This window comes from Microcebus murinus, chromosome 4, assembly GCF_040939455.1.
Source record: "Microcebus murinus isolate Inina chromosome 4, M.murinus_Inina_mat1.0, whole genome shotgun sequence".
In the NCBI taxonomy this organism is placed as follows: Eukaryota; Metazoa; Chordata; class Mammalia; order Primates; family Cheirogaleidae; genus Microcebus; species Microcebus murinus.
In genome coordinates this window covers 37,933,511-37,957,226 of record NC_134107.1, presented here as the reverse complement: position 1 = coordinate 37,957,226, position 23,716 = coordinate 37,933,511, and the positions used below count along the sequence as shown (strand labels likewise).

The 23,716-nt window shown below is 35.2% G+C and overlaps 1 protein-coding gene and 1 pseudogene across 3 annotated transcripts in view; both read left to right on the top strand.

The window, feature by feature from the left end:
* ANO3 (anoctamin 3) overlaps positions 1 to 23,716 on the top strand; it is a 368,098-nt gene that overhangs the window by 325,022 nt on the left and 19,360 nt on the right. For all 3 annotated transcript variants that reach the window (XM_012744641.3, XM_076002082.1, XM_076002083.1), the window contains 5 exons: positions 6,513 to 6,549; positions 13,465 to 13,576; positions 14,339 to 14,396; positions 19,771 to 19,868; positions 22,615 to 22,748. In XM_012744641.3, the coding sequence (XP_012600095.1) occupies positions 6,513 to 6,549; positions 13,465 to 13,576; positions 14,339 to 14,396; positions 19,771 to 19,868; positions 22,615 to 22,748 (439 nt within the window). The remainder of the gene's footprint in view (positions 1 to 6,512; positions 6,550 to 13,464; positions 13,577 to 14,338; positions 14,397 to 19,770; positions 19,869 to 22,614; positions 22,749 to 23,716) is intronic.
* LOC105860135 (monocarboxylate transporter 1 pseudogene) lies at positions 6,558 to 13,448 on the top strand (annotated as a pseudogene).

Sequence of the window (23,716 nt, the reverse complement as noted above, 5' to 3'; positions counted from 1 at the left end):
CCATCAATTATTATTGCCTTCAAAAGAACACCCTGTGTCCCTGTGCTTATTTAGAAATTCGTTCCAAAGACCTACTGGTATTCAAAAACATTTTAAGTAGATTAATGAACCGGCCTAATATTTTGGAAGATGGGAAATATTTCACAATCAAGGAAAATGAAAAAGCTAAATGTGGTTAATTAATTTTTATTTGGGAAGGCAAGCATGACAGGTCTGGGAACAGAAACTTCAGGTCCAAGGTTCAATCCTTCGTTCCCACCTAATGGAATAGCCATCTTCTCAGTTCAACTGAAGAACTTGGCAGACAAAGCTCATGATCAGAACCTACAATTAAATAAAATGGGGGCTTTACCTAAAAACATTTCCTTACTAGAGGGTTCTTTATATTATCACTGATACTGTAAAAATCAAAATTTAGCTAAAGTTTTCATAGCTATACCAATTCAGTTTTACATTGTAGAGTTGTCTCCTTATCACCAATCCCTTAAACTCTGACTCTTCTCCACCTCCTTCCCCTATCCTCAGTTACCACACCTTCTCTAGAATCATAATTGGCTCTCATACCTATGGTTATCTCTCTCTCTCTCTCTCTCTTTCTCTCTCTCTCATAAAGTTCAGATATAACTTGTTCTCCTTATGTGTTTGATGTGGCTTCATGTATTCTTTCTTCTAAAGCACTTGCATTTTACAGAAAAGAGAAAGGCTAAACTTTATGGAGTGAATCTCTGATTGTAGAAATAAGATCTCTGAAGGCCAGTGAGGATAGTATTATTTGAGCCATAAAAATATCTTTTGAGATCCTCAAAATTTCAGCAGCTCTACTTAATTGAATACTAGAGCCCATGTAACTTCTTAGTGCTATAAAACAACGCTCCCTAGTTCCTGGGAGAAGACAGAACTGACTTTCTTTTTTCTAAATGTTTATTTCTACATGTTGAGCCTTTTGGCATAAAGATTCAGGGATTGTTGGAATTGTAATAGACCCTAAATACTTCTCTTTTGCTCTTGCAACTAACTCAGGAGATTTTAAAATAGATTTAGCATACAGGAAGTGAACTATACAACCAACTCAACTGATGTGGAAAAAAAGGTTATATTCCTAAGATTTAATAAGTGTAAAATAACAATACTTTTCTGAATTTGTGCATTCACTTCCTACTCAGGATGTTAAGGCACTACACAGATTATTAAACAGCTCTTCTGATTCACCTGAATACACAGGATTAATTTAAGGGCTTAATCAAATAAGGATAGATTAAATCCATTAATGTCAAATATTATACCATCAAAAATGCTCATCTAGAAAACCAAAAGCTCTTGTTATGTTATTATTAGACCAATACCAAATATATAGCTATTTAAAATGTTTTTTTTAATAGCTTGACTTTAGGATTCCTGTACCACAATTTTTTCCAAATGAAAAAATTGGCCTCAGCCACAATATTCTATTAATCTACTTTGCTTTTCAGCTGTAACCTATATGCATGAAATCATAAAATGTAGGCACAGCATAATATTTAAAATCAGTCAAACTTTATTTTCCATCAGGAACTTTTAACGTTTAGCCAGAAACTTTAAGCCATTCTTCACATGTTTCTTTTATCTCTTTCATCATATCAGTGATTAACTGTTGTAAATTTTCCTCCTGTAGCATTTCTCTTACTCATTCCTTGCTCACTATCCTTCCTTAGTTCAGCTATTGTCAGTTTTAGACCATTGCAGCAGCCTGCTGACTTGCTAGTCTCCGTGTGTCTACTCTAAACTCTTCCTATCTCCCTTGCACATGACTATTGAAAGGATCTTTATAAATTGCAAATTTGATGATCATGTGCTTGAGGCTGTTTGACAAAACTCTTTTGCCTCTGGTATAAATTCTAAATTCATTTGCCTGGCATGAGAGCCCCGATATTATTTAAAGCTGGTCTTCCTTTCTCTTTATCTCTCTCTCTCCCTTTTGTACCCTGCACTCCAACCTACAGAATCGCTTTCATTTGTCTCCCTGGCACTTTGCCACTTTATACTCCTTTGTCTTGGTTTACAGTGCTTTCTCTGTTTGAAATGCCACTTTTTTCTTTTGTCTCCTTGGAGAAAATCACTTATCTTTGAAAAGTTCAGTTAAGGGTCACTTTCTCCATAAAGCTTTTTCTCAATCTCATATGTAGAATTTAATAATCTCATCTTTGTGTTTATTCTTCTCACAAGGTGTTTGGATATGCCTATTCTCCCCCCTCTCATATTCCACTGATAGAATTAAACAATCCCTTTTCTGAATATTCTTCTGTTACAGTGCTTATGATATGTCATTGCCTCCTCTATCAGTGTAAGCTCCCTATGAGCAAAGGCTCTAGCTTCCTCATTTTTGCATCTCCAAGTCTTTGCTTATTGCCTAAAAGACATTTAGAATAATCTTATTAATAAATTTGAAATATTTCATTCCCTAAATATCCTAGCATCTTGTATAGTGCATGTCCTCAAAATTAGTTTTTGTTGCTGGAATTGTATTTTCAATGTCTTTCAAGGTTACAGTACTTATTTTAATTCAGACTTATAACCAAAGACTATATATTCTCTAAACATTTTAAAATAAATGGATAATGACATCCTTAAATAAATACTCCCTGGGGAGAAAAATATGGGCCAATATAATCAAAATTTAACTACAAATTCAATTTATAGTAATGAAAGTATCTTAAAAGAGTTTTTCCTTTTCTTACTATGCATGAAATCCCCTGGAACACGCTTAAAAAAACTTCAGATCCTTGAGTTCCATTCAGAATCTCCTTTGTGGAGCTAGAAAATCTGTATTTTAAAAAAATTATTCAAAAATACTCTCTGATAATTCTTATCTAGTCATGCCTAAAATAGCATTAGAAAATCAGTAATTTAATGATCTAAGGTAATTTTCATATACAGCCAAGATCAGAAACCATATCTTCTAAAAATAAATTGCAAATAATTAAATAATAATAAAACAATTTATTATTAATATTCTTTTGCCAGGCATATAGCTAAAAAAAATTTAAATTGTGTACAAAGACACAATTTGAAACCAAGAGGTGCTCTTTCCTAATTCTAAAATTTTTCTTCTTTGTTTTGCTACCTCTGAAAAATGCCCTACTACTTGAAGGTGCCATAAGTAGCACGGTACTATCATATCAGGATCTATTTACAAAAATATTTTAATGAAAATTAAAAAGTAAAATTATTCCAAAAATGTATACTTTTGTTGCTTGACAATCAAACCTTAAATAATTTTGTCATGTTATAGCAGTTTGACAGCTGTCTGGCCTTATGATTAATGGATAATTTAAAAAAAAATAGATCAAAACAAAAGTACTCTTAGAGTTTTAAAAATCTAACATTAAGCCAATGAAATCATTTCAGCATGGTCAATAAAACAATGAACTCCTTCTGGTATTTGTCCTCATAATAAAATCCACCTTCAAGCACAGAACACATCAAACCAACAACAACAAAAAATCCCTAACTACATTTGGCTAACATAGCTGCTCAATGATGGTTCTGGATTCTTCTCCACTGTCAATCCATTTCTGTCTCGAAAGTCCACAGCATACATAGGAATGCTTCTTTCATGGGCCTGATGAGTGAAGACCTCAAAATAGACCTAACTTGCCTTGATACCCGGTTGCTACTGGTTACCAATTACAATGTTAAAAGGTTATTACGAAATAGGGTGTATCAAAGGCCCTGCATCTTACCCGGAAAAAGAAGTAATGCCAAATGCCTCATTTAATAAGAGGGTTTTCTTTTTAATAAGTGTATTTGTTTAGTTGGTTCATGTTTATGTCCATGGTTTCCAGAAATTCAGAAAGCTAGATTACTAAAAAAGAGCAATCTCTTCTCAATTCTACAAAATCTGTTTGGAGTTCATTTTCACATTGAAGGCTGAATTGTAGGACTCTGACTTAGAGAGGAAAAGCACTAGAACAGGTGTAGAGCTCCCTAATATGCCCCCTTCTAGTAACCATGCCCTCTCCCTGCCTTTGCTGCTCTTTGTCCCCTCAACTGATTTCTGCATAATATCCCAAACAAGGCATGACTGGTAAGATGATGACTTCTCAGCTCAGAATGAATTCTAAAAGCCTTACCACGGCCTACCATGGCCTAAAAAAAGTTTTCCTCTGAGATTTCTGTGACTCTTCTCTTACTACTTCACTCTGTTATTGTTGTCACTCCTATCTCTCTAACTTCCTTGCCCTTCATGAAATGCATCAAGTCCATGCCAATCTTGGGCTATTTGCATTACTGTTTCTGTGTCTCCAAGGTGCTTGGCTCAGATTTCTGCTTCTTGGCTTCCTCCCTCACTTCATGTAGGTCTCTGCTGAAGTGCTACTTCTCTTCAAGAGAAGTCTTGAAGAGACTTCTCTGACCACTCTGTAAAATAGAACTCTGTGCCCACCACCACTCTTTCCACTCAGCCTGCTTTGTTTTTCCTCATAGCACTTTTCACCTCCTAACCAATTACGTATTTTTCAGCGATTTGTCTCTACCCACTGGAATTTAAGTTCCATGAAAGTAGAGACTCTTTCTGCTTGGTTCAGTGTTGTTTGGTCCCTCCAATACTACCTGATGCATTAGAAATTCCTAATGAATATTTTAACCTAATCAATACATATGAATAAAATAATTTCAGCTTACTGAAATGCACAAGTGGGTGATTTTTAAAAGTATAGGTTCTCCAACATTGTATCCATTATATGTGCATGTGTGTGTGTATGTGTGTGTATATTCTGTAAGAGCCTGAACAGTTGTCTCTGAGCACCCCCATGCTTTCCTTTTCCAAGTATATACCCATTCCATATTTACATATTCACACTTCCATATGCACACACACACACACACACACACAACTTGTCCTGTGAAAATGATTGCTACCATGCACCATACAATTGGACGTATTTAAATCATGATTTCTATCTGCACTTTGTAGTTTAGGAGTTATCAAGTTACTATGCATGGATAAATTTTATAGGTCATCATTATGGTGGTGCCAGTCAGCCATCACATTTGGGCCTTGGATAATGCAGGTTCTCAAATATCCCAGAAAGCTTTCCAGCAGCATTACAGCATCTTTTGTAATTTATAGCATTCCTCCCAAAGTTATTGTAATCCCTTTGTGCATCGGCTGCAGATATTTCAATCCCAAGCTTGCAGGCAGGCTCTATGTGCTAGGTATTAAGAGAAAAATCTGAAATGGCTTATGTGACAAGGCATGGCTTAGATGGTGTAAGAGAGCCATAATATTATAGCAAATGCTGACTTGGCCACTTGCTTAGTAGAATTGTCTCAGGGAAGGTGCCTGGCATTCTATACCTTAGTTTCCTGCTCTGTAAAATGGGGATCATTATACCTACTTGACAAAATTGTTGTTAGGGAATAACAATATACATAAAGCACTGTTTAGCACAAGCCAAATGGCAGTTATTTAAATAGAACTAATTATTAATCCCCATGAGGGCACTAAACTCAAGTACTAGAGGCACAGTGGCTGCTCAAGTACTGTTTGTTGATTGACAGAGTTGCTCCTACTATACTCCTTGGAGAACTCGCTAAGATCATCTTATTTGATAAATGGAGCATGGAAAAGAATGTGTTATGATAAGAAGAACTTTGATGTTCATGAATTCAGGGTAATCTTGTCCTAAAATTTAAAAATGATAGCTTGTGAGTATAGCTAAAACAAAACAAAACAAAAAGCAAAAACCCTGCATTAGGGGTAGAATGAGACTATTGTACTCAGTGTAATCTTTCTGTTGTAAGGTAACATTTTAAATCTTATGGATAGGTAGATTTAAGTCATAGCTAAGCTGAATAATCACATTACTTCTATTGAAAGAACTTTCGGAGAAGGTGAATAACTTTGAAAGTGTCAAATGCATACCTTTTAATTTTGCATGCCAGTAGGCAGAGTTAATTAGAATTTATAATATAACTAAACAATAATTTATTTAATTATGTGGTTTGCAGTTATATTCACATGCATATGGCAGTTTTAAATAACTACCAAAACAATTTTGTTCTTTAGAAATGTAAATTTACACACGGCCTTTTGTCATAGTTTGGATAATTCTTTACAGGTAGTATAGAATTGAAACTTCCACTTACTCTTCCAGTATAGTAAAAAGATTCTATAATTTGGATTTGAAATCCCACCTCAGCCATTGATTAGCTGAATAACATTTGGGTTTTTTGTTTCATTTCCCTGATTAATAAAATGGAAAAAAAGATAGCTACCAGAGAAGACTTGTTATTACATATATTAACAAGTGTGTCTACATACATATACACATATTTACGTATACAATTATATTACATTCATTTTGTGTATATATGTATATGTAAAGCAATACATACTAAATTTTAATAAATGTTCCTACTAAATGTAAAATGTAACCACTTTGTAGAACACACTTAAGATGTTTCTTTAAATAGGGTAAATATTAGCCTTTTCTAAAAGAAACAAATTCACTACTTGTTCTTTCTCATTACAGGCTTATGAAAAAATTGCCTACCACCTCACTAATTTAGGTAAGTCCATTTTTCTTACCTCATTCCTTAGTAAGAAAATAACATATAGACATATGATGTTTGTCTGTAGTTGCTTTATATATTTCATCCTTTTAATACCTTCTGTTATATAATTATTTATTAAAGAAATGAGAGAGGTAGTATAGGAAATTGGTCTACGCTGAATAACAATAGAGAGTTAATGCATGTAGTTACAGAATATCCTTACTAGAAATTAGCAAACCTTACTTGGGAGTGTTTTTTTCTCTAACTTTTAAATTCTTTGGGTTACTTTCCCTAATATTTATTTTTTTAACAAGATGATATACTACACATATATATTTTAAAGGGCAAAACAGTATTAAGAGATTTATAATGAAAACCAGTTTTTTACCACATTATTCCTATTTTCTCTACTGAGGGAACTACTTTTTAAATTATTTTTATCAGTTTCTTCTGTTATTTTCTACTCTATTTCTAAATAATATGCTTCTACTTGTCATTATTGGATTTTATCTTTATTTTAATGGATAGCTATTGCCTTCCCTTTATAAATGTACAAATTTTAAAGACTTAGCTCTTAATATTTTCTGCAGTGCACTACACCCTATCATTATCTGATACATACCGTTACTTCTCTTCCTTCCAAAGTAGTTATATCAGCATTTTTTCCAAATTAATAATTAGTGTTCACATCATTATGTTTCTATAACCATTTTCATATCTAAGGCATGGTGTGTACTATAATTATGTTTTCTTTTTTGTACCATATTTTTAATTTCATGAAGCTAATTAATGGCTTTTTTTGCTTAATTTTTTTACACAGTTTCCTTAATTTACCCCAAATTTTGCTAAGACTATAGATTTTATATTTTTCGATCCTCCATTCCCTCATTGGTAAAGTGACAATGATAATAGTTCCTATTTCACCATTGTTGTAGGTCGACTGTCTGACACATAATAAGTGTCCAATAAGTGACAATAATCTGTTGCACTGTTCTTTCAACCCTCTGAGCTGCATTTTCTTCAGCTGGGTAGTGAATCACTTTGACTAGGTTGTCTCAAAGCTCTCTTCTAGCTCTGAAAGTATTCTATACCCAAAATTGAAAGACAGTAATTTGGGGGAACCCTAATCAATAGCAGGAAGCAGAACATTTATTTGTGCTAAGTGCCAGAATGTCAAAGTTTTCACTTGATATTTGATTTTTGCATCTATAGTCCAGTGACGACACTGTGATAAATCTCTGGATTGATAATGATTAATTAATAACCAATGGATTATATTTTATTAATTTAAAAATTAATTAAAATATTGGTATTTTGTTTAAAATAATATAATATAATTGTGTTTGTATGTGTGTATGTATGTATCTGGCATTATATCTGTTTAATTATTGGCTGTGCTAATATATGCTTCAAAGTAGAAATTAGGTTTTAATTCTCAGAAGAGATCTGTTTATTTAAATAATTTATTTTTTTATTTAAATAAACTATTTAAATAATTTTTAAAACTTTGTTTCTTGATTTATTTTTTCCAAATATTTTATTTTCAAAAACCATAATTAAAAAAAACATTCAATTTTGCCACATTTATTTTTTATATGGGAAGACATATTGTATTTACGATCATAAATTGTATTTATGATCATTTAAGACCATATTGTATTATGATTTTATTTTCACTTTGGTCCATGGTTGTTGGGAGTTAGATGAGGATGGTTGTTAGCTGTTCCAAATAATTAAGTATCTATAATAGTGAACTGTCTATATTTAAGATACATCTGCATTCCAAGGAACAAATTAAACCAACCAATGAAGAGTTTGGACTTCCCGTTTTACAAACTATTAATTTTGAGAAACAGAGGGAATTAACAGTAAAAAACAGGGACCTAATTTGTGACTGGGTACTACGTTAAATAACTAGCTTATCATCAGTGACTAACTTCATTAGGGAAAAAGTAAAAAGACTCAGGAGGTGATAAGGCAGCCATGCAGGCCGGGCCAGACAGAGCTGCAAGGCAGCTACCCGGACACATGGCTGCTCGGAGGCGCGAACAAGGCCCCTGGCGAAGGACGCGAGCCAGACCCTGGGCCAGGCGGAACTCCAGCCTGCTCCGGAGTGTCACGCACACGCTGGGCACTGCGAACCACGCACATAACGAGATTTATAGTTGGACTGCATTTTGGAATTCATCTAGAAAAACACTTAAAATGCCACCGGCAATTGGAGGTCTAGTTGGATACATCCCCCCACACACACACACACACAGAAGGAGACTGGGGGTGGGCAGTGGTAGTTGGAGCTTTCATTTCCATCGGCTTCTCTTATGCATTTCCCAAATCTATTACTGTCTTCTTCAAAGAGATTGAAGGTATATTCCATGCCACTACCAGCGAAGTGTCATGGGTATCCTCCATCATGTTGGCTGTTAGGTATGGTGGAGGTCCTATCGGCAGTGTCCTGGTGAATAAATATGGCAGTCATCCAGTTGTGATTGCTGGTGGCTGCGTGTCAGGATGTGACTGTGACTGTGACTTCTTTCTGTAACACTGTATAGCAACTTTACTTGTGTGTTGGAGTCATTGGAAGTCTTGGACTTGCCTTCAACTTGAACTCAGTGCTGACCATGATTGGCAAGTATTTCTACAAGAAGCGACCATTGGCAAATAGACTGGCCATGGCAGGAAGCCCTGTGTTCCTCTCTACCCTGGCCCCCCTCTGTCAAACTTTCTTCAGCATCTTTGGCTGGAGAGGAAGCTTTCTAATTCTTGAGGGTTTACTACCAAACTGCTGTGTAGCTGGATCCCTGATGCTACCAATAGCGCCCAAGCCAACTAAGGCAGGGAAAGATAGAAGTAAAGATTCCCTTAAGGAAGCTGGAAAATCTGATGCAAAGAAAAGTACAGGTGATGTAAATACAGATCTTATTAGAGGACACTCCAAAAAGAGAGAAACAATCAGCCTTCCAAAAAATTAATTAATTCCTGGACTTATTCCTGTTCAGTCACAGAGGCTTTTTGCTATACCTGTCTGGAAACATGCTTATATTTTTTGGACCTTTACACCTTTAGTCTTCCTTAGTAATTATGGTAAGAGTCAGCATTATTCTAGTGAGAAGTCTGCCTTCCTTCTTTCCAATTTGGCTTTTGTTGACATGGTAGCCAGACCTTCCATGGGACTTTTAGCCAACACAAAGTGGATAAGACCTCAAGTTCAGTATTTCTTTGCTGCTTCTTTTATCCACCACCTATATTGGGTTCTGTATCTATGTGTATTCTTCGGATTTGCCTTTGGGTGGCTCAGCTCCGTGTTGTTTGAAACATTGATGGACCTTGTTGGACCCCAGAGGATCTCCAGCACTGTGGGATTGGTGACCATTGTGGAATGCTGTCCTGTCCTCCTCCTGGGGCCACCGCTTTTAGGTTCTCTCAATGACAAATATGGAGACTACAAATACACATACAGGGCATGTGGTGTAATCCTAATTATTGCAGGTATCTATCTCTTCATTGGCAAGGGCATCAATTATCGACTTTTGGCAAAAGAACAGAAAGCAGAGGAGAAAAAGGAAAGTAAGGAGGAGGGAACCAGTATAGATGGTGCTGAGAAGCCAAAAGAAGTTACTAAAGCAGCAGAGTCTCTGGACCTTAAAGGCACAGAGGTGGCACCAAAAAGGAGGAGAGTCCAGTCTGCACCCATGGGGGCTGGAGGGTAAATGGAGCAGTTCATGACTCTAGATATCTGAAAATATTCTACCGGCCTGTCATCTACCAGTGGTGCTTAATGTAGATAGTGGACATTTATGTGAAAATTATACCAGGTGTTCATTGATGAAGTTTTTGTTTCACTCCTTACTAATAGCCTGAATTAAATATGCCATATTCTTTGGGTGGTTGGTGACAAAAGATGAGGGAAAGGAGTAGGTTTTGTTTTGTTGTATTTTGTTTTAATCTTAGCTTTTAACAGTGTCATGAAGATTAACCCTTAACTTTTTAAACCATCCTGTTGAATTCATCAATTTTGAGTGTTGTGTCAAAAGGAAAAATAACTAACTTGTTTGAGGCAAATGTAAAATTTAAAATTAATCTTGCTTCCTTGCTATTTGTAAATATATTCTCAGATATTTTCACTGGAAGCTTTATGAATAGAAATATTGGTTGAAGGTTGGAAGTCTTACAAAATACTGACTCAAATATCTTCTAGCATCAGTAGTTGCCTGGCATATGAGCCTGGGAGCTCTGTATTTAAGAAATTTAAAGCATAAAACTTGGGGAACATCTTGGCTGTTCTACCCACATTGTGCTGGTTAAAACCACTCAGGTATCTTTTCTTGGGATGCTTATCAGAAGCCAAGTAAGTGTTTGAGGGTTGTTTCATTAAATTACTACTTTTGCTCCTTTGTTCAAAGACACATTTTGAGTAGTTACGTATCATTGCCCCTTTTGAAATCACTTGGTATTATTTTTCAAACTGTAAAACTTAGTATTAAAATCTGTGAAGCTATATATCAAAACTATTTATTTGTGTCTCCTTAGTAAATACAGCACATATAATTAAATGTAGACCGAAATTTCAAATATCAGCTAAATTCAGCTTAGGTTTTTCCAAAACCTCCGTTAATATGTGAGACTGTTGGAATCTTTTTTTTTTTTTATTTCCTGGAATTTTTCCCCTTTCATTCACAGTGATCCCATTTATATCTGCTTCTAGCTTAGAGTTATATGTGAGATATTCAGTTTGTATGTGTTTGGTATTTGTAAAACTTTTTTTAAATGTTTGCAAATTAAAGAGAGCCAGAAAAATTATCACCAGGCAAACCAATAAAGATAAGATTGGGAGGGAAGCTGCTAAATGTGCTTAGTTTTGATAAATAATTCCCTTTCTGTTTTCTGAGAGGGCCTTAAAAAAATTATGTTATGCTTAGAATTATTGGATACGTTGTTACTCTCCACACAAACCTAAAAATTCTGTGACCCTTTTCACTTACCTGAAAAGTAGAGAAATGGGTTCAGTATAAGGATAGGAGGGAGGGTGGACCAGAATGAAAATTGTAAATATTTTTTATTCTAATATGTTTTGAATTGAGGTAGAAAGATATAGTCATTCAATAAATTATATTCAATGCATTTAAAATACCACTGTAATGACAGAGTGAAAGTATAGATATAAAACCTTGTGTAAGAGGCTAACTTTTCCAAATAAACATTATTTTTTTAGGAAAAAAAAAGTAAAAAGACATTTTGGGCAGACTCTATTCTCCTAGAATACATCTATATTCTCAATATTCAGAATTAGTTTTCTGCTCTGACTTATAAGCCAATGCAAAATAAGCCACAATGTGCTACATGTTTGAATGACATAGGATGTTAAAAAATAAAAGTTTTATTATTTGTAGTATAGAACAAATTTTGTAGTAAAGTTCAAAGTTGTCACCATTGTGGTAACCTCCATTGTCTAAGTTATTTACTGCAAAAAAATAATATACTCTAAACTTAGTAGTTTAGGGCAACAGCAGTTTATTATTTTTAGTGATTTTTCAATCTAGTCTAGCCCCTGCTATGTAGTTTCCCTGCTCCATGTATGATCTGCGGGAGCTAGAATGTCTAAGATTGCCTCTTTGCTGATGTCTGTCACCTCATGTGGGATTATTGGGACAGCTTCCTTGGCCTTCCTCTCTCTCCATGTGCCTCTCCATGTGGCAACCTTGGGTTTGCTTACAGTGATATCATAGGACTTATTACATGGCAATTCACTTCCAAGAGGACATGCCCCTATACACAAATGTTTATCAAGCCTCTGCTTGCATTTTGCTTGCTGCTCTCTTGTTGGCCAAAGCAAGTCCCATGCCCAAGTTCAGAGTCAAGAGGCAACTACATAACTTAGCCAATGACATACTCTGGTTTGTTAGAGGCCTATCCACTTTGTACTATATTAAACCAGGGAACTACTTGGAGGAGGAGTTCACTGGGGATACCAGTTTAAGGGCCACTAATGTAACAATCTTCCACTTCTAGCAAAATGTCTTTATGGTAGAAATGTTGTAATGTTCATTAGAATATATAAAGCAAGCAAATGGCACTCAGTGTGCCTCCACTGTCTGGATGACTCACAACCCTTCCTATTTTTGATACCTCCTACCTCTGCCCTTGGAGTTCCCCAGGACCAATTCCCCTCTCCTTTTGTGCGATTGGGCTTGTGCATATGTTTGGTCTATATTTTCTTTAAATTAGATCCTATCTATTTTATATCTTTCTTAAATCTTAAGTTCTTCAATTATATTAAAGTATATCTTAGATATGCATATATATTTTCTATCATTTATTTGGGTACTGAGCTGAGACTGGCATCTGCATCTAATATCTTTCATCTTATTTTTTTTTCCCTTTTAGAGTCATATAACCATAGGATGTAAGAGTTGACAGAGTTCTTAGAAATCATCTTGTCTAAATCCCTCATTTTACAGATGACAAAACTGATTACAAAAGCTGTCAAGAGACTTGCCTGAGATTACCTGCAAGTTAGGTGTAAGGCTGAGATAAGAACTCTGCTCTTCTGACTGATGCAACCTTCTTTTTTCTTTACCATTCCACTTCAGTCTGCACACAAAAAAAGTTCATTCATCAAAGAATTCTGTGGACAATTTAGGTCACTATATTGAGCATAGCCAGTTTGGGTGAAGGATTGGCCTAAAATTTATGATTACCTCTAAATGACAATAGCAGAGAGAAAGTCCAAAAATTATCTTATTAAATCCTTTCACCAACTCTGTGTACAATAGATATTATCATTTACATTTTACAGATACAGGCACTAGAACTGAGAAACACTAAATGCCTTATAGAACTAGTAAAACTTGAAAATGAATCTTCCGATTCCATGTCCAGAGTTTTTGCCATTCATCTCATCCATGTAAATACACCCTATGCTTCTTTTAGAATATCCTCGAACAGAATCTGAATGGGAAAACAGCTTTGCCCTGAAAATGTTCCTCTTCCAGTTTGTCAATTTAAACAGTTCTATCTTCTATATTGCTTTCTTTTTGGGGAGGTAAGTCAATTTTATATACATTATCTTTGCAGAGTAAAAAAAACAGTAAATATTTCATTGCCAATTAGTTAACAGACATGGCAAATCTTGTGCCCTGCCTTGGAAGACTGTCCTAATCAGTGTTCACATGTATTCTTACTCAAATGACACTTGGCAGCCACTACCAATTAAAGTTGGCACAAAAAATATAAAGCCTATGGGCCACACTTGAGTTGAATTTAGACTTTTATCAAGAGTAACAGTTTTATTAAGGAAGAAAATTATTTTTGTGTACAATTCCATTGTGTGGAAAGTCTTCTACCCATTCTTTTAACATTTTTTTTCACCTTTGCTGCAAAATATTTTTAAAAAGTATATTAAACTAATGATTCTAGTTTGCCATATGTTTAACACTCCATCCCAGTGCCATGGAAACATACTGAAGCTAAAAACATTTTAAACCAAACAATTCAGCACATTCTTATAATATTAATCAACTATGTCAACAAGACATTAAAACTCTGCATGTGAAAGTGGGGAATGTTGTCTGGTTGTTTTGTCTGTACTTTCTTGACCCATTAGTATTGAGTTCATGCATCACTCCTTCCTTTTTATGTCAGATACTTTGATGTTGTCTAAGCATAGCAAAAGTCAACTTTTTGGGGACAAATTGCACCAGTGAGCATTTATGTCTACCTACACATGCACTCGTTGTGGTACATTAGTAGATGTTCTTTAATTATTCTTACTTAAATGCTAATGAATTAAAATATCTTTTTATAGATTTGTAGGCCGCCCAGGAAAATACAATAAACTTTTTGATCGGTGGAGACTGGAGGAAGTAAGTAACTTTGGGAGGGTGTGGGAATGCAGATGGATTTGGGCCAATGACTTGGGGGAGGAAGGGAGGGACAGAAGGCAAAGTCCAGGGAAGTCTATGCTTGTTAAAGACACATCTTTGGTAGGGAATAGCTTCTTGGGGTTCAGAAAGAAAGCAACTATATCTTTTCCAAAAAGGGAGGGAACTGAGGGTTAGACCCCAAGATTCTGACCTCAGCTCTCTTTAGTTTTCTATCATATCCATTTCTATCATATCCATTCCCAAACTTCAGAAATTTAGCTCCATTATTTTCCTATTTTTGGAAATTATTATTATTTAATTATGTGGGTTTTTAAACTTTTAAATATGTTAGGTTTCTTTTCAAGCAGGGTAACTTTAGTCTAAAAGAAATCTTTTATTGAAACACCAATATATGAAAATATAGGTAATCACCCTACGGCTCATATGTCTTCATTGATTTATAATATGTATGCCAGGTGGAATGAAATATCTAGGAGTAGTATTGCTAGGTTGCAAGAGAAACATATTGTATATTTTCACTGAGACTGAAAAATTGACCTTCAAAATACCAATCCCAACCTCTAGTATATGAGCCTGCTTCCCCAGACTCTTGCCTATGGAAACATTTTAATTTTTGCCAACCTAATAGTAAAAAATATATCTCTTTTGATTTTAGTTTCTATAATTATGAATGAGATAGACAATATTTTTCAGGTTTCTTGAACATTTTATATTTATGTGTGTGTATGCATTATTCCTATCCATTTTCATTAGACTCTTTTTCTGCTTATTGATTTATAAACTAATAAGATTAGGCTTTAATCTTTCAAATTTGCTATATGTTTTCCCAGTTTGTTGTGTATCTTGTTAACTTTGTTTTGATACTTTTGAAATAAAATTTATTAATCAAAATATCGCTTTTTAAAATAGTTTTGAGAATTTGTGTCATGCCAAAATATGTCTTCTCACTTCTAGCAATGAAAATAACATCATTTGTATTTTTTACAAATGTTAATTTTTAAATATTGGTCCATTAAGAGTTTATTTTTGTGTAAGGAGTAATCAAATGTGTTTTTTTTCCCTTGATTGGAAGCCACATATTTAATAAAAATATTTTTTTCACTCAGTAAAAAGGTATTCCAAATCTACCATATTCCACATCTGTCTAATAATTGTGTCTATTTCTGGACTCTAGTCTCATTGTCAAAATGTCTACTCCTTCTCTAGTTCCAGATTGTTTTAATTATTCTAATATGAAATCCAATCTAATGTATGGTGGGATTAGTAGAAGGTCATAATTTAGAGAGAGGCTAAGAAAAGATTCCCCAAGAACACTGGGGTAGAGGTATTTTCCACCTGTTTTTTAAAATGCCCCTCAAAATTCAGTGGAGGCCTCCTTTATGGCCTCCCAGGAAATTCTAGAAATTGATTGGAATATGTGGATAAAGCTTAAAACTTCCTAAGAACATATGCTTTATAATCAGAAATCTAAGTTCAAATGCTGACTAATCTTGTTACTTAATAATTCTTTGTCCTTAATTTAATCTCTCTGAATATCTGTTTCATCATCCTAAATTGTCAGTAGTAATACTTAGGTTACCAAGTTACTTATATAATAATAGATAGTTTACTTAACACAGTTAGCAGAACCCCTGGACTGTGGTAGGTAACTCTGTTGCTGATATTGATTGATGCCTATCTCTACTGCTTCCTGAGTATTAGCCTGTTGGCCAAAGACAGACTAAGTAAGGCCTTTCCTAATTCCTGGGCCATCCTCCAATTTGGGATCCAAGGCTTACTTTTTTTCAGGAGTGTTCAGCTGGAGTTAGCAAGGATAGAATGGGGAACAGAGTGGTTCCACCCAAGTATATCCACGTATTGATACTGTTTTAGAGAATGATGCCAGCAATAATTTTATTTAATTAGATGTTCTTATTCTTAATTATGACATTATTAGAATTCATGATTCATCTTTGAAAGTCCTAGAAAAATAATTATATAAACAATACTGGTATCAGGAAAAATATTTCATAGACATTTTCCATAATATATATGAGATATGTGGTGTCCATATTTTCTAACAACATGTTTATTTTGAAAAACATTAGTGAAATATATAATGTAAATTCATTATATAACCTAGGAACGCTAGATGTAGGATATCTAGAAGTGAAGATATAAAAAGTACACATAATGAAAGATAAGAATTGACTTTCAAAATTCATTCAAACAAAAACATTTATTGGCATGTACTCTATGCCAGGCCTCCTGCTGAGCAACATGAGATATAAAATTAAATTCCTTTTTCTCGTTTGATGATGTTAATAGCCTTGAAAAATAGGACATACCCATGAAACATAACAAATATTTTGCCTTTGGAGTATGACAGTCTATGTTTTAATTCTTCCCCACCAAGCTGTATGATCTTAAGATCTATAAATCTCACTTCCTTCTTTTATAAACTGGTGATAAGAATAGCTATCCCAATAATACTGGTGATTGGTGGATTAAATTGGATTGTACAATATGAAATACTGGGCACAAATAATGGTAGCTCTTATTTTTAAAAAAAAGTGCTACAGTTTTGGTTAGGACTTTTATGAACTGGCTATCCTGGACTCATGAATCTCATACTATAGGTTTATAATATCTCGCATTAACATTTTATGTAAATGCAATACAAAAAGTTTTTAATAATAGCTAATACTTACTGAGTGCTTACCACATGCTAGCACATTCCAGCCATTGTTTCTAAGTGCTCTACATATATTAATGCATTAATACTCACAATTCTATTATACCCATTTTTATAGATGAGGAGACAAAGCCTTAGAGAAATTGTGTAATTTGTCTGCAGTTATACAAACTCACTTACAAATTGATTAAGTAGTGACTTAAGCCTTGGCAGTGTAGCTTCAGAGTCTGTGCTCTGTATACTGTGCTTTTCAGCCACCATTAGTATAGCATGTAGGTATGATCAAGGACATAATGAAAATTTACCTCATGGAGAGACTGCTGTCTGACTGCTGGCTCACACATGTAAGCTGGATTTAGAGTAAACATACTGAAGTGTATGAAGTGAAAGGACATGGGTATTGGAATCTGGTAGTCCTGTCTGCTACTTAGCTTTACCATCAACACAGTGTGTATACAAACACCCACCACACCAGGTTCTCACATAATGTAAATGATAAAAGTATGTGAAGGCACCTAGTTTTGGCTTGTTCATGGTCATATGATTTTGAGTGGTGCAACTGGAATCAATGCCTGCCTGGGTCTTCTCCACACTCATCCATGCCCCTTTATACCTTCTAAGTATGGGCTCTTTTTATCAAATGAATTTTAGACTACTGAAGGACTGCTTTTAGCTCAAGGCCATCAGTATGTGAACAGAACAGACTCACAAAAACTTTGGATCCCTTTCTCTTTCTTATAAGTCACAAAGTCATCAAGGCTTAATTTCAATAAAATTATAAATGGCTTGTCTTCCAGCCTCCCCATTTTAGTCTGTTATTTTCAGGGAATCTCATGGCCCTGTGATCATCTTCTTTATCCCATCTTACATAAAAATATGCTCACACTAAACCTATACTTCCAGGCAATGAACAGACTGGTAAACAGAATTCATCCTTCGTGTGATATAAAAGAGTAGTGTATTAGGATACAGGGGACAAGGCTTTCATTCCCATAGCACTAATTAACCCTGTATGACCTCGGGCAAGTCAATTTACCTCTGAGTCTCTCTACAAAAATGAAGAGCTTCAGCTTGTAGCGGTGTTCTTAGTAATTCTTCTCCCTCATACATTCTAATTTACCCATTTATTGGATATATGTGGCAGAGTTCAGGGGACCTAAATTCATCCTATAAAAAAGGGCATAGTTAGATAAGAGAATTTAGGCCTCTCCATGCAGTAAGTATGACCACTAGCAAACCCTCTCTCCGGTTTAGAATAGGGAATCTTAAGTTACTGGGCTGGAACAGGAAAAGCAGGCTCTTTGTGTCCTAATTATTTGTTTCTTTTGAAGTCCCACTAGTACAGATTTGATAGAAATGGAATCTGTGGATCAAAGCTATAAAGAAGACTATTATCCTTATGAGCAGGACATGAACCCATTTCTAAAGAAACAGGCCCACACTTCCCCAAATATGTTCTCCAGAGCAGAGTTATCAAGCGAAACACATTGGGTGCAGTTTTCACTGAAATCACATTCTTGATTGTGTGGGTTTATAATACCAATGAACTGAAAATAAGAGGAGCACAGGGAAGGAAAAATTGGGATCATACTGACAAACTATTTTGTGATATGCATTTATCAAAATAATATATTAAAATACATGAATATAGAGAGAGATACTTCCCCTCCAGAAGGTAGAGTTTAACTCTTGCCTACCATCTTGAGAATGAACTAGACTTAGTGGCTCCTTCTAAACAATAAAGAAAGGAAGAGAAAAAAATTAGTAACTTTCCAGTGGAAAAACCTGGAAAATACTACATTAACAAAATGATGAAAGGTTAACATCACCAATGATGTCATGTGTCTCTCCTATAGCTCTGTTAGGATGTGAGGAAAATGGCACTTTACTTTTGGCCTCCCCAAAACATATAATCCAAGCCTAAGTGTGAGAAAAACATCAGGCAAGCCCAGATGGGGGACATCCCATAGGATACCAATCCAGCAATCCTTGAAACTGTCATGGTTATGAACAACTGAGAGAAACTGTCCAGACCAGAGGAGACTGGGCATATGTGAAAAATATAAGTGCAATGGGATGTTCTGGGTTGGATGCTGCAGCAGAGAGAAGAAAACCAGTGAAATTCAAATAGAGTCTGGGGTCTAGTTAATTGCAACTAATGTCAGTTTCTTACCTTTGTCAAATATACCAGGGTAATATAAGGAGCAGTGGCTGGAATTGGGTGAGGAATGTGTGGTAACTCTCTGTACTATCTTTACAAATTTTCAATAAATCCAAAATTATATTGAAATAGAAAGTTTATTTAAAACAATGTATTATAAACATTGTGCCATATAATTAATTATTTTTCTATTACCTGATTGTTAATGGATATACAGTCTTCCTTAGCATTCATTAAATGTGATCATGCCTAACACAGGTCTTGTCAGACAGTAACTGCTCATTAAAAGTTAACTTTGTTGTTATTGCTATTAAAATTTCAATCAATATTTCATTACAATTAATGAAAAATCCCCATTAAGTGTCCTCATACATGCTATTTCTTTTTGTTTTTATTTTCTTTATTCTTGAAAAAACTGTTGCCCAGCATTAGAATTCACTGTACAAGTGAAAGTTGGAGATGTTTGAGCAATGGGGAAGGAGAGCAATATCCCTATTGACCTTGTTGTTCTGTTTCAGTGTCATCCCAGTGGCTGTTTGATAGACCTCTGCCTCCAGATGAGTGTTATCATGTTTTTGAAACAAATATGGAACAACTTCATGGAATTGGGATACCCGTGAGCATGTTATTTTTAAACTTGCCTTATGTGTAGTTACAAAGAAAGATAGAAGTAGTGTAAATAGTGCTTAAGAATTTGGCTTTGGTAATCAGACAGGTGAGGGTTCAGGTCTCACTCTGCTCCTTACTAAATGTGTGACCATGTGTAAGTTAAAACTTTCTGAGACTGTTTTCACATCACTAAGGAGGAATCGACAGTTCTATCTACCTCGAGAACAACTGTAAGGATTAAAGGAAATAATGGATGTAGAGTAACTTGTTCAATGCATAATGACACTTGTTGCTATTTTTAAAACATTATTTACTATATAGGTTCTTGAAGATAATAATAATTTTCTGGTTTCTTTTGACTATTAGCAGACCAAGGTGGTGTGGTGGTGGTAGTGGTGGTGGTGGTTGTGTAATAAAATAAGCGTCAATCCCTCCCAAAAGAATAAAATGAAAATAAAATCCTGAGATTGTACTCTTTGTTACAACCAGAAAAAGAAAACCATTAGCACAGATTGACTGTGATAACATCAAAACAATAGCATTCTATTTTTGTCCATTTAGATGAGTTTTAAACTGTCTGTGAAATGCTGACAAAAATGCTAAATGCCCACTTTCCCGTGTACTAAAACACACTTTCCTTCAAAAAGTGCAGTCAAATACAGGGTTTTTTAAATGATTTGGTATTGAGGCTTTGGGGCCTAATCAACCAAAGGTTAAAAAAACATGACTATTTTAAGTAATTTCCTCACTGTGGGGGAAGAGCTGGTTAGTTGGTTGATGATGTAAATAGCTTAGGTGTCGTCATCCAATTATGCTCTGATTTTTTTTTTTTTTCTTGTAGGCTGACATATTTTATCAGGACTTTTCCCTGCAGAGACCTGGGGTTAGACAAATAATATTAACCTTGAATCTGCCATTAAGTGTTATGTTAAATTGCAAGCAGTCTTGGAGCATGGGCTGTGGAGTTACCCAGACCTGGTTCAGATTCCTTCTCCGTTCCATGCTAAATTTGCTTACAATATCCTTGACCTCTCTAAGACTTTAAGTTCATTTGTAAAATAGGAGATTTTTTTGAATATTAAATAAGATGACCCAGTGGTTTTTAACCTTCATCATAATTGTGAGAACCTTTTTGTGAAGAGGTTTTTATACAGATCTTCAATATTCAAAACAGACCAAAGCAAATTTCTTCTAAAGGCAGAGAAAGTAGGGGATGGAGGCTTGGGGGAGCCTGTCCCATTTTTTGTATCCTTTCTGTCCTTGGTGCACCTTTTTGAGACACAGAGTTTTAGGAAACATCATTTGAAAGTACCTGAGGAAATTAGGTGTCAAATGCGTAGCACAAGCTATAACATTCTGTGAGTACTTAATAAGCAACATCAATATGGTGTGGTAGTCATTGCAGTATTAAGAATGATTCTTTTTGTTGTCATTACCAATGGAGTGATGGACATGCTAGGTACTTCAATCAGCACGTTTTTCACCATGGCCTTGCCAGAGGCATCAGCCTGGATTACCGGTTATATATTAAATCCTAAAGACAATGTTGCCCCTAGAGATATCCTGCTGGTGTTTTTCCAACACCTAAGCAAAGGCTGTGTTGAAGAAAATTTATCAGGAATGGACTAGTCATTAAAAAAAGGTTTTCAAAATTTTAAAACACTATTCTCTTCCTTCAAGTAAAAATTTAAACAGAACCAAAATAAATATAATAGAAGCAAGCACACCTGCCTCAATTCCAACCTCCAGCTCCTTTTCATCTTCATGAGGCTCCAGAGACAACCTCCATGGGATGTACATTGAAGCACTGCCTGACGGTTTGATCTATAACTATGGTTACTCTTCCAATTGCCACTGAAGCTCCATGTTCATGATTAATTAAAATGGAGAGTTGGGTACAGTTTACTGAGTTCTGTGAGATTCAGCTCATCCTAGAGGTAATTTTCATCAAACTCTTAAGTAATTCATTACCCAGAAGTCCATAATACATGTGTACTGGGATATTTTTGAGTCATAATTTCACAATTGTTCCTGGGCTAGGGAAAGAGTATTGTTACTTTCCAGGGCTGAGAAATGGACTCATGGATACAGATCCATTGCCTGGCAATTACTATTCACTGTGGTAGCAGAATATAGTCACTGACACTCAAAACTCATCATGTTATAAACTCAGAGAGGTAAAGTGACTTGCTAAAAATCACACAGCTAATGCATTGCAGAGGGGACACTAGAACCTAGGTCTCTGAAACCCTATCTGAAGCTCAGTTATTTTATGTGGAACATGATTTTATTCATATTCAGAAAGCACAGCCCAGAGGATTTGGGGTTATGAGTAATAAAGGGCTCAGACCTAAGCACAGTAAGCAACATAGGAATTTAAATATTTACGTGTATTGGAAGGAATCATAGAACTGGGTCTTTGTCTAATCAATATTAAGGAGCACTTTAGTGTTTGGCGAATGAACTTCTAGATAAATATGTAGATGTTTACAGGGTCTAAGACAGTACTGAAAGGCAAGGGCTTACCTTCCATGCTAAACTTTACCAAAAGTTTTAAAATTTTATTTAAAAATGTTTAAACATTTTTTAAAAGCTGTTTTTTTTTTTTAAGTTGAGACCAAATACTTCCAATTTCCAGGAATGCTTAGTGTAGTGCAAGGGTAATTAGTGTTTCTCATTTCAGAATAAACTATAAATTGTATGTGGATGCTTAAGTGGGAGCTCAAAAGTCCTTGGTCTGTTCTGTGATATAGGTTGATCCAGAACTGGTGGTCACGACATAAAATCAAGCGGGGAATACAAGATGCTTCCATACCTCAGTGGGAAAATGATTGGAATCTGCAGCCTATGAATATTCACGGACTAATGGAAGAGTACTTAGAAATGGGTAAGGAAAGTACATTCTGCAGGACTGTTTGGACTTCTTGATATGCTTTTTCTACTCCACACAAGCTTTGGTTCAAGAGAGAAAACCATCTCTTTTTTCCAATGCCAAGCATTCTAAAACATATCTGCATCTTTATCTCAACAGAGAGAGAGGTGTGAAGCAGAGCCTTAGAAAGCTCACACATTTTATCCTCTGAGAGCCATAATATTTGACCAATATGAAAGTTTCTCTCACAATGGAACACATAGCTTTTGAGCAAATATTTTGAAGAAATGAAATAAAGCTGAATCAATTCTTATTTTAAGAAATATACCATCCCACCCAAATGAAGCAATAATTAATTTTTACAATAAATCTTTGCACAGATCCAGTCTGACACTTAGCTTCTTTGAGAATCTTAACTTATTTGTGTTAAGAAAATAAGAATTCCCATACTAACTGCTAGAATCACTGGTGTTGCTTTGAAATTTGCTTTTCTCTGGATTTCAGTTTTCTCATCTATAAAAATAGAGGACACGATTAGGTCTCTTGGGTCCCTTCCAGAGCCAAGCAAGCATTTCCCCCCTCTTTGCCACCACCACCACCTTCTTCTCCTTCCTCTTCTTCTTCCTGTCCCTCCTTTTCTTCCTCTTCTAACTCCTCTTCTTCCTCTTCCTCCTCCTCTCCTCTTCCTCTCTGTTCCCCTCCCCCTTCTCCTTTTTCTTTTTCTTCTTTCCCCTTCTAGCTGCATTATATAGAGATGGAAAGCACACAGACTTTAAATCCATTCAGGTCTGGGTTTGAATGCAGGTTTTAACATTTTCTAGCAATCTACCTTTTTGCAAGTTTACTTCTCATATGAACTAAAGTTTCTTCAGCTGTAAAGTGAGATAAGCATCTTTACTTTGTAAGGATGTTGAAAGGATTAAAACGTAATTTATGTAAAGCACTTAATTGGGCACAAAGGAAGCACTGAGTAAATGAAACTG